This window comes from Schistocerca cancellata, chromosome 8 (assembly GCF_023864275.1).
Source record: "Schistocerca cancellata isolate TAMUIC-IGC-003103 chromosome 8, iqSchCanc2.1, whole genome shotgun sequence".
NCBI classification, from domain to species: domain Eukaryota; kingdom Metazoa; phylum Arthropoda; class Insecta; order Orthoptera; family Acrididae; genus Schistocerca; species Schistocerca cancellata.
Window position 1 is genome coordinate 179,981,522 of NC_064633.1, and position 12,393 is coordinate 179,993,914.

Consider the following 12,393-nt stretch of genomic DNA (forward strand, 5'->3'; position numbering starts at 1 on the left):
TGCTGCCCAAAGGAGAGAAGCTGGTTGGCCACGGTCATTTACAGCAGCATATAGTCGATACATTGTGCAACAGGCAAGAAGGGACTACCGTCAAACAGTGCGTGCCATTCCAACCAAATTTAACAGAACTGCAGGGCATGCAATCTCATGCCCCACAATGGCACGTTGACTGCGTGAGGGGTGTCTCTATGCCCGACGACCAGTACACTGTGTTCTGTTGAGACCCGCACATTGGTGACACCGTTTGCGGTGGTCCCAATAGCGTTAGGGACTAGACCAACAAGGAGTGGAGCTGCGTACTTTCTCGGATGACAGACTGAATCTGAGGAATAGTTCTGGACGTACCCTCATATGACGAGAGGAAGGAACACGCAACGCGTCTAGGAAATTTGTCGAGAATGACCGTTTCGGTGATCCAGCTGTTATGATTTTTGCAGCCATAATGTTACGTAGGCACACTGACCTCCTAACCTTTGAACACGGTACTCTCATCAGCCAACGTTATTTTGAAAGTGTACTTCCTCGTGTGAGGCTTTCAGCTGTGGATTGGCCCCAGACGTCATTTTAATGGATGAAAATGCGCGACCGCATCGAACAGTGCAGGTGAAGGAGTTCTTGGAACGAGAGAATATTCGGCGAATGGGCTGGCCTACATTTCACTCGACCTGAATCTCATCAAGCACGTTAAGATGCGTTTGGCAGGCAAACTGGAGCACGTCCATGACCATCCAACAATTGCTAACAGCGCTGATGACGGATGGGAACTCCCTACTACAAGAATTGTTTACCAACCTTGTGACCAGTATGGGAACACATTGCCCAGCATGAGTTACTATCTATGTGGTGACCACACACCCTATTAAGAGCCAAGTCCCCCTTTTGTAATGTGCAGAGGTCCATTTTAACTCACAATGACCTTTGAAGAAAAGTGTCATTTCTGTTCATTTCATTTCGTATTTCTTTCACATACCTTCTCAGTATCACGTAAAAGTTCTTTCTGTGTATGATCCAAATTTAATCGAGCTATGTCACTTGGCAATGAGACATGACAAGTTAATTTTGTTCTTACGTTCTGCACAATATACATGCATCGCAAATGCAGGAACTGTTTCTAAAATAAAATCTTCTCAATGTGAAACCTAGTACAACAAAATGACGTAATTATTTGTGTACGTAACCCGGACGTGTACTATAGGTAGAAGACTTCCGCCTGCGGGCGCGAGCCGCGATTAGCAAACTAGTGATTGGCGGCGCAGGTGTACACTGATAGCCAGTGTGAAAGATCTGATAAAACAAGCTATAATGAGACAAGTGCGAACAGCGGAAAAGTAATCCAAAAAAAGGAAAAAGGAAAAAGAATCGAGAGGAGATGTATCATAACAGACCAGACAATACTTCGAAAAAAGTTTTGTTATCGGAATTACTTTGTACAGTTGAAAACTGATATGGATTTTACAAATCAGTAAGAAATTTAAAGTCTTCAAGCGTTTGCAAATGGCGTGTCTTAGGAACACAACGTCGGGTATCAAACTATTTATATATGTATCCTACTTTATACTTGCATTTTTTCTTCGAAGGAGAATCGTAAGCTGTTTTATTATCACTTACATTACAGTGTACTCTAAATAGGACATCAAATGAATCAGCCGTTTTGGACATGAAAAATTTCGGACAGGAGCCATATTTTATTTTACGCTCATTTTATTTTTACCGCAATTTTATGTCGATGTTTATTGTCAGTAAGAAGACTAATTTTGTATCATTCTTGGGAAAGAAGGAGCAATTTGTTCAGAAATTTTTTCTGTGTAGCTAATTACATCGCATTCCTTTGTGTGCGTGTGTGTGTGTGTGTGTGTGTGTGTGTGTGTGTGTGTGTGTTGGGAGAGAGGGTGTTGCGCTTATCATCTACACTGTTCGTCCACTTTTAATTAATTCTTTATCCATGTTAATGACGTCATTTGTTTTATAACCGTTAGTCATAGCTTTTTCTTTTAGTATATCCAGTTTATGATTGTACCTGTCTTGATTTAGAGGCAGACTATGAGAACTGTTTTTTCTTCAGTGTCCAATCGCTTGCGAAATGGAAACCATATCGAAAAGCAGAAATGTTTTATCTGCAGCATTAAGCTACATCTTCCAGCTACTTCTCTACATAACAAAACAAAATCTGGTATACCTGATCTGAGACAGGTGCTTTATTTACATCCTAAACAATCATCGAAAGTAAAGCTCATATTACGCATGTGCAAACTTGCATTTAATCACAAACTTTGAATGCCCTGTAAGCTTCATAGCATTTGCATGTTTTCTTGTAATGTTGGAACTTTTGTGAACAGTATTTTACAAAGAATTCTGAAAGCTTATTTTCCCAAATTTCATCTCACACAAATAGGATTTTTCTATTTATATGTAGCATTCACTGCAGTAGGTTGGTGTTATGCCGTTAACAATCCGGTATTAAAGACACGGCATTTACGCCTCCGAGGACGTGTATGCTTTTCTCTTTTCATATTTAATCCCTCACTCCCAAGCTACGATGGGTTTCTGTTTGGGTTCTGTTTCGTTCAGTCAGAACATAATCAGGTCGTGGTTGCTCAAAGGAAATCGTTTTTAGGAGTATTTAGAAAGGAGATTGTGTCCTGCATTTGCCTAAACACCGAGGGAAACCTTTTCCAAAATGCTTAGAATTTCGGAGCTAATTTTGTTTCTAGAACAAATTAAGCAAGGCTAAATTATGATTATGTGTGTGTGTGTGTGTATGTGAGTGTGTGTGTGTGTGTGTGTGTAAGTTATATTCTTTTTCCAACGTTAGCATACGGATAAGTAACAATGAATGTGTTGTGCATACACGAGAATGTTTTGAATGCTGCGTGTATATGTGACGTCTTACTGAGTTGATATTTTGTTGTAGGTGTGGCTGGCGATCGCTGACTACGTGGTTGCCATGGGTCTGGCACTGCTGCTTCACCTCCTGGTTGAGGCGCCAATGCTCGCCCTCACTCGACACATGTTCTTCAACAGAGGTAGGCACACAGCACATTGTGTGCTTCAGTGGTAATGATATTAAATAACTACTTCTCCCTCTTCCTCATTAAGTCCGATAGTAACATCAACAGCTACCTCTCTGATGCACAAACCACCGTATGGAGTGTGCCGGAGGGTGCTTCGCTGTATCACTACTCCGCTCTCTTTTTCCCATTATGAATCGAATCTACGAAAAACTAATGTTGGTAAGCTTCTGTGTGAGACCGAAAGTTTTCCACTTTGCCACTTTGCTTCCACAGTCTTTTTGTGTCACAAACTAATGGGGAATCAATATTTTGATTAACTCTTCTAGAAACGTACGCTCTAGGATTTTTAGCAAGAACCTAAACCCTGAAACACAGTACCTCTCCAGTAGTGCCTGATACTGGAGTTGGATCAACAAACCCGTTTCATTTTCACGCTTACTAAACGAAAGTGCGACGAAATGTGCTGTTCTTCTCTAATACTTCTGCATTTCCTTTATCAGTCTTATCAGGTATCGATCCAAAACTGGCGAGAAATGCTCATGAATTGGTCGAAAGAAAGTTCTGAAACCCACCATTTTCGTTGATGGACTACATCTGTCTGGCATCTTCCTATGATATGTTTTATGTAGTCATACCATTGCACTTAGCTTCATAAGCATGCTGCCCGATACTTACTGGATGTGACTGCTTGCAGTGATCAGATCTGGCGAGTATGGGGACCAGTACATCAATTGGCACTCGCCACTGGGTTCCTCGAACCACTCAATCACAATCCTGGCCTTGTGACATGGAGCATTATCTTGCTAAAAAATACCATTGCCGTAGGGAATCACGATCGTCATGAAGCGATGTAGTGGTCTGAAACCAGTGTACGATATTCCTTGGCCGTCATGGTGCCTTGTACGAACTCCACTGGAGCCACGGATTTCCACGTTAATGTTTCACAGAGCATAATGGAGCTGCCGCTAGCTTGTTTCAGTCACGCAGTGCAGGTGTCGAGAAACTGTTCCTCTGGAAGACGACGGATTCGCGCCCTCCCATCTGCATGACGGGGAAGGTATCGGGATTCATCAGACCATGCAATGCACTACCATTGCGCCAACGTTCACCGATGTCTTGGTGTTAACATTGGCACGTGTAGAGGTCGTCGGGTGCAGAAGCCCATCGTTAGGAGTGTTCGGTGCACTGTGTGTTCAGACAGACTTGTATCCTGCCCAGCAATAAAGTCTGATATTAGGTCCGCCACTGTCCACCGCCTGTTCTGTTTTACCAGTCTGCCGAGCGTACGATGTCCGACATGTGTTGCCTCGCAACCCCACGACGTCTGGACGTGGTTTCACCTCGATTTTACCACTTGTTGAAGACATTCATCACAGCACTTCTCGAACATTCTACACGTCGTGATATTTCCGAAATGCTCGGGTCAAGCCTCTGGGCCATCACAATCTGCCCTCTGTCTGACTCAGATAGATATCGAGCATTCCCCATTCTACACACGGATAGCACGCGCACTGATACTACGTGCATCGTGCGTGTGTCTGACTAGCAGTCATTCCTCGCAAGGAGACGCTGTTATCACCCGGACTAGTTAGTATCGATAGTAGATCGGTGGTCATAATGTTCTGGCTGACCTGTGTATATGTGTACAATAACATCATCTGGAAACAGCGTCAAGGAACTTTCGACGTTATATACTAGCTCATTTACATATCTTGTAAAAGGTACTTGTTCCGTAACACTCCCTTGAGGTACTTTGACATTTCCAGTTTTATTTTTAAGCACGAGGATTTATCTCGGTTGACTGGGACTGCTATTTCACCCTATGTAACAGAATTAAAAGGTTCCTTTTTCGAAACCCCAGTAATTGCCTCCCATTGAGACGGTTAAGTTCTATATTTGGCTCAAAGGAGCCTACAGCGTTCCTCTCTAGTGATGCAACCTCTTACTGCCCTGTCATATTACCCTCGAGCTCTGAGACGCATCAAAGGCAAGGTGTCGTTTTCATGCGAGGAAAAGGCCAAAACTAGGAAGTTCATTTGATCAGTAAGATGGGTGAACGATGACACATTGACACCAGATTCAAACAAAGTACTGGCCAACGTCTCCATGGACGTGCCACACTATGAAAAGGACCATGCAGCCCCTCTTAACCACATTTCACATCTTCTTTTAACGCCTCTGTCGTGGAGGTCAGAACCCCGACATCAAGCTTTGAAATCACTCGATTATCTAATAGGTGACCGAGAAAAACATTTCAGACACAGTGTCGCTCAAAGTCGACACGAGACAGGGGGTAGCATAAAGGACGTCAATGGAACCAACTCTTTCCTTGGAGTCTTGATTTCCACACGTTTTTCGGTCAAAAATAACGTTTCACAGTGCGATGAGCAGCAGGAAGATATTCCTTACAACCTTTGACACTGCTGACACCCTCCGATATTTCACCCTTCTTTAAGGATATATGTGAGGCTACATACCCATTGAATGTTGTCGCACACCTTTGGAGTGCGCGCGACGGCAGTTTTTGCTCTTGCTTATAGGCTGGAATCACTACGGACCGTTCAAAACTATCCGACGAAATTTTAGCGTGATCCGAAGTAGAAAAGGGTGCTTATACTTCTTCTGCACTTCTGTTTTCCGTCCTACTGTGGCATTATTTCATGGAAGTGCAACATTAATATGTGCGTGAATAAAACACCAAAGGGTCCCTCTAACACTCATCATTTCGCCAGCACCCTCGCTGTCACCCATGCAGCTTTATTGAACTCGTTAGAAATATACCTGTCAGAAATTTTGACACGAAATTAGCCTGGCGAGTGCTCCACAAGCTGAGGATTATGCAACCCCTTCGACAGTCCTGGGATGTTATCTTCCTTAAAGCGCTAAAGCAGCCGGCAGGCTGAACTGGTATCGAAGTTCCTGACAGGTACGTTTGTAACGTGCGCAACAAAGTTGCTTGGGTAGCATTGAGGGTCTTGCCAAACTGTAAGGTCTTAGAGAGAGTTTTTGCCGTTTTACCCACATGTTAAGGTTGCTCTCCCGCGTGGTCACGACACTGGATGGTGGAAGACACAAGTGCAGAAAAAGCATAAACAACCTTTCCTGCTTCAGATCATGTTCAAATTACGTCGGATGCTTTTTAGCTTTTCCAATCTGTATACGTGAACAAAAATAGCGGTCGCACTGCACTCCAAAGAGGTGCGACGACCTTCAGTGGGGCTGCTGCCCCAAAACGTCCTTAAAGAATGATTGAAATGTCTGGGGTTTTAAGCAGTGTCAAATGTTGGCAAAAACATATTCTTCCTGCTCATATCGTACTGCGGACTGTCGTTTTCGACCGGGAAATCCGTGAGAATCAAAACTCCAGTGAAAGTGATGGTTTCATTGACGCCCTTTATGCCAGTCCCTGTAATCTTATCTTGTCAGTTGCGAGCGACGGTGTGTCTGGAGTGCTTTTCTCGGCCTACTATAAGGAAACAGCGTGGTTTGAAGACTGGGAGTGGCGGTTCTGACATCCATCACGGAGATGTCAAAAGAAGGGATGAAATGTGGGTAGGAGGGGCTGTGACATCTTTCTCATCGTGTTACACGTACGGTGTGGCGTGGCAGAACTGTGTAGAAATTTGGTGCCGTGGGAGACAATTACGGGGTTTCGAAAAAGTGATCCTTTAATTTTGTTGCGCAATGTGTTTTTGTTCAGATTTCTTTAATGCAATAACAAAACCGGTCTGATATTACGTATGCTCGTATTTTATTCATTAAACGGCAGTGCTGAAGTTTATCGACCGCATTCTGGGATTCGTGAGTTAACAGAGCGGTTTGCGTTTCACACGATCGGTCTTCGTGGATTTCATAAGGACGTTTATGTCACACATCAAGATTTTATACTCGAAAATGGCGTCAGAATGTAGGTATAATGAAATGTAAGACGAACGGTTCACTTTTTTTCGCTTTACACTAACAGCTGAAAACACTTTTTTTAATGCGAAATCTTTGTGACTCTGACATGTGGAGAATATGCGATACTAAATGCTATGACACTGTGGAATACCTAGTAGATAATGAGATTACTATTAATATTATTGTCAGTTTGCCGTGGTGATTCGGAAGGACCTTTGACGATCGATAATCAATATGGGAAACTAGCTGCAGAATAACAGCTAATTAACTGCATTCAGTAATGTACTCTTTGTACTTTGCGCTGTAGCCAACCCTTAAGTCTTTTCAGTTAGTAATAACTATCGTGAAATAGCACAAGGTAAATCTGTATTGGAACTACATTGAAAATGAATTTCATTTCCGGCAGTTACCTCACACATAAAACAACGATAGGGAGACGAGGAGATTGTTTTTTTTTAGTTCTGAGCCATGAGTAGAGTTTGCAAGTAACCTAAAGACAGCCGTGTCAAGTTGAAGGTTCGAGTTTCCCTTGATCAACGTTCAGATAGCATGGTTGGTAGCCCACTGAGAGGGAAAGGTCAGGATCTCAGTTCGAACCTCGGATCAGTACACTCTCTTAACTTGCACGACAAATTTAACGTAGCGTGTAGTCTCCTTACTTAGTTTTTCTTTTCCTTTTTTCCTATATATACCTTGTTCACGTATCTGAGTTTCTTCCCGTCGTGTATCAGAGCAAATTAGATAATTTCCACGACATGTCTCCTCGATAAGTGTTAGCTATATGCCTAATACAGTCCTATGCAGTTAGGGTTACACTGGTGTCCAAAAGTAAAGTCAATAAATAAATAAAAGCAAATTTTCTAAAAAAGAATGTGGGAAGCTTAAAGGCTAGGGCAAAATTTAACTAAAAGTCATTTGGCGTACGAATATTTCTGTATCAGCCGTTCTGGACCCGAAGATATTCCGTAAAATGTAACAAAACCGAAGAAAATTTATTGCTACTACATTAATAGGGGATATGTGAACGAGAAGTTGCCATGGAATTCTCTCTGCATGCCGGTTCAAGAACTATTTTGGCAGTCGGTCACATTCCTGGGAATAAATTGACGGCCCGACATTTTCCAATAAACTTCAGATACGCTCTACAGCAGTGGTTCAGTAAACTTTTGAATTTCTGCTCCATGAATACCGCGTATCAGGAATTCCTCACCTCACCTTAAGTCAAAATATTACTCCACTTAACCCAGATAAAGGGAGAAGCTGATGCTGTTAAATCAATATTCAGATAGAATTAAAATCAAACATGCATTTATAATTCACAGTTTATTCAACAAACATGTTATTAATACAATTATTAGGATAGGTTATATTATTGTTCTCTAAACAATAATCAAATCATGGACTCGAATACGATGGAGCTACTCTACATTTTCTGTTGCACGTTAATGTTTGGACGCTATTTATTCTTTATTGCCGGAACTATCGTAAAAGCTTTGCACAAATAGCGTGTTGGAAATTAAATTGTTGTTCGTTAAGTTTTACCGCCGAACAGCGCATGTCCATCTTTTACACATATAAAAAAGCGATGAAGTTCCAAGCAGTATACTTTTATCTTCAGTGTGCTCTCGAAAAACATCTTACTAAAATTCGCTTCCAAGGAAATAGATTTAGCTGAAGGTTTGGCTCTAAATGGATGATGAAGCCAGCTAACTTCCTCAATATTAGATACTTCAAAGAATTTTTCGAAACACTGGATAACCTGTGATAGTTCATATCCAAAAACTGATTTTACATTGCAAGAAAAATTAACTTCAAGGACAGTACAGTATGATGCAGTGAAAAACAATCATCGATTAAATCATCATTAATTTTTCCTATATCTGCACCTACACTCCGCAGGCCACCTTATGATATACACAGGTGGCTAATTCTGGTACTATTCTTGTCTGCTCCCTCCCTCTTTCCCCTGCCACCCGCTTCCCTGCTCCATTCCCAAATTGAACGTCAGAAGAACGATATGTGATAATCCTCTGTCTGAGCCCAGTTTCTCCGTGATGGTCGTTTCGCCAGACATACACAGTCTGACTAAAAGTATACGGACACCGGTATGTAGGGAAATTAACCTAACAGTATAGGTGGAGGTGGGGAATATTGTGCTGTTAGTAGAGAAGAAATAACAGTAGAACAGTTCGATCAGAAGAGCTCAGTGAATTCGAACATTCACTAGTCATTGCATGTCACTTATAATTTCATACCTTCTAAAGCCGCCCAGATCGACTGCTGTTGGTGGTGTGATTGTGAAGTGGAAACACGAAGGAAAAGGCATACGTAATTATTTTCGCTGTTTAACACACGATACGCAAACTTGAGGGATGTTATATACAGCAGTGCGTTTCTGGAATCACGCACCCGACATGTGACTGACTTCGTTCAATCTTACAAACAAACAACTAAAAAAGAACTAAATAGTCATAAAATACACTGATCAGGCAAAACATTATAACCATCTGCTTAACAGTTTGTCTGTCTGTCTTTGGAACGAAATATTGATTCTTCGTATCAGTGACCCGACAGCTTTTTGGTAGGTTTTGGGAGGTATGTGGCATTATAAGTCTGTACACAGGTCATGTAATTTGCGTACATAACGTGCCGTTGATTTGCGTACGCGGAGAAAGCGAGCGATAGCGACCCAGATCGGTTACACAGACTCTACATCAGGTGAGTTTGAGACATCAACGGGAGTTCACTATGTGCTCCTCAAACCACTGTACCACGTTCTGGTTCCGAGACACGGACAACTATACTGCTCAAGATGACATCGCCGGCTGGTGTGACCGTGCGGTTCTAGGCGCCTCAGTTTGGAACCGCGTGACCGCTACGGTCGCAGGTTCGAATCCTGCCTCGGGCAGGTTAGTTAGGTTTAAGTAGTTCTAATTTCTAGGGGACTGATGACCACAGATGTTAAGTCCCATAGTGCTCAGAGCCATTTGAACCCATGTTCTGTGAAGTGTCACAAACTTTCAATCATTTAGTACCTAGTGGCAGTTCCATTGTTGTTCTACCTCTTCTTGTAAATTCTTGTAAATGCTCGCGACAGTAACACGTGTACATTTGACTAGCTTATTCGTTTTCAAGATACTCGCACCCAGGCTCCACGTAATAATTATCTGCCCTTTGTCGCAGTCGCTTATCTCAGTCGATTTCCTCACTCGCCGCCCAAATTTCGCTACGGTGATGCCACGTACGTGTCCGCTCCGTGTACATACTTTTGTTACCGCGTCATGTGCACGCAACGCCACTAGGCAACACTAAACATCGCGATGTTCAGTGGTCATTGTTTTGACTTATAAGTATAAAGAAATACATACCTAGTGCTTTTTAAATACGTGTTTATTAAATGTTGAACGCAGGCAGCCAGATATGGGAGATTTTCCAATAACTCTTGTGTGTTGCATGCTTAATATATAAAACTACTGCCTTCACAGCTGCGACCTCCAGCCCATAAGACTGCTAATATTAGGACCACAGATGCATCAAGACGAGGCAAACCTCATTTACTTCTGTTCATGGACCGTCGAGCATTACGGAAGCTAGCTGTAATAAATCTGCTGACAGCATTGGAAGGAATCACTCGTGAGTTGCAAACTACCACCAACAATCCAGCAAGCAAAAAAATGTCTCTGAGCACTATGGAACTTAACATCAGAGGTCATCAGTCCCTTAGAACGTAAAACTACTTAAACCTAACTAACCTAAGGACATCACACACATGCCCAGGGCAGGATTCGAACTAGCGACCGTAGCAGTCGCGCGGTTCCTGACTGAAGTGCCTAGAACCTCTCGGCCACCTCGGCTGGCAGTCCAGCTAGCACAGTGACATTGCGTGGGGAGGTAAATTGAATGGCGTACAATAGTCGAGCTGCTCTTCATAAACCACACATTCTTGTAGTCAACGTAGGCATTTCTGAAATAGATTGGCTTGCCCAGTGTCTCAAACTGAACCCAACAGAAAACCTATGGGATGAGTTAGGACGTCGACTTCGCTCCAGACCTCTGGGTCCAACATCACTACCTTCTGTGTCTTCGGCTCTTGATGAAGACTGGGCTCCCATTGCTCCACAGATATTCAGACACCTCATTGTCCCCAACAGAGTTCAGGCCTTCATAAAAGGGAACTCCATATTAATGACATTAATGTATCTGCCAACATAAGCAACTTTGAAGTAGATATCTAAGGTGTAGCAAAGAAGTTTAAATCCTTAATATAGACAAGTTCTCTGGTCTAAACTGTATACCAGTTAGCTTTCTTTCTGAGTATGCTGATATAATAGCTCCATACTTAACAATCATACGCAACCGCTAGCTCAATGAAACATGTATACCTAAAGACTGGACAATTGCATGGGTCACACTAAGACTCAACAATGGAGGTAGGAGTAATCCGATGAATTATGAATTACAGACCCATATGACTGATGTTGATTTGCAGTAGGATTTTGGAACATATCCTGTTTTCGAACATTATGATTTAACTCGAGGAGAACATGTGTTGAAAAACAGTCGTACCGATTCAGAAAATATCACTCTTGAGGAACACAACTACCTCTTTATTCTTACGAAGTAATGAGTACTATCGACTGGGGATCTGAAATTTATTCCACGTTTCTATATTTCCAATAGGCTTTCGATACCGGTTCCCTCAGTTTCTAATCGTACTAGTTTATGGCGTATCGTCTCAGTTTTGCGACTGTATTCGTGAATTCGTGTCAGAAAGATAACAGTTAGTAGAATTAATAGAAAGCTATGAAGTTAAATAGAAGTGATATCAGGCCTTCCCCAAGAGCCCCTGCTAGTTGTAATGTATGAGGGTTATTCGGAAAGTAAGAAACGATCGGTCGCGAAATGGAACCTTCAGTGAAAATCTGATGAAGCTTTGCACAGATGCGATGGGCACTGTGTCTAGTACGCCTGTCTATCGCATACTGTCGCTCTTTTCAGTTCTGAGCTCACAGTGAGAACGTAAAGATGGCTAGAAATTAGCAGCATCTCCCGCCAAGTATCAGGACCTGGCGAAAGATTTCGCCTGAAGGTATGCAATCTACATAACATAACTGTCATGCGGTTCGTTCTACACGACAATTCTCGGCCGCACTCTGCAGGGGCACTGAAGACGCTCCTACAGCGTTTTCTATGGGAAGTGTTTGATCATCCACAATATAGCCCGTAATTGACTACCCCTGAGGTTCATCTCTGCTCAAATGAACCACTGCCTATGAAGACAATATTTTGACACAGACAACGAGCTGCAGTCCAGAGAGAAATTGTCGAAAAACACTGGCGGCTGTCTTCTATAACGAGGGAATTGAATAGTTGGTACAACGCTACGACAGATGTCTACGTCTGAGATTTCTACGACTGTGTGGAGTAGTAGCTGGAAGGCGTAGCTAACTGTTGCAAATAAAACAGTTTTGATTTTCACTCT

The 12,393-nt window shown here is 42.5% G+C and overlaps 1 protein-coding gene across 1 annotated transcript in view; it reads left to right on the forward strand.

The window, feature by feature from the left end:
• The window catches only part of LOC126095456 (O-acyltransferase like protein-like), a 359,981-nt gene that overhangs the window by 331,276 nt on the left and 16,312 nt on the right, over positions 1–12,393 (forward strand). Inside the window, exon 12 of the mRNA XM_049910248.1 lies at positions 2,912–3,023. Coding sequence (XP_049766205.1) covers positions 2,912–3,023 — 112 coding nt within the window. The remainder of the gene's footprint in view (positions 1–2,911; positions 3,024–12,393) is intronic.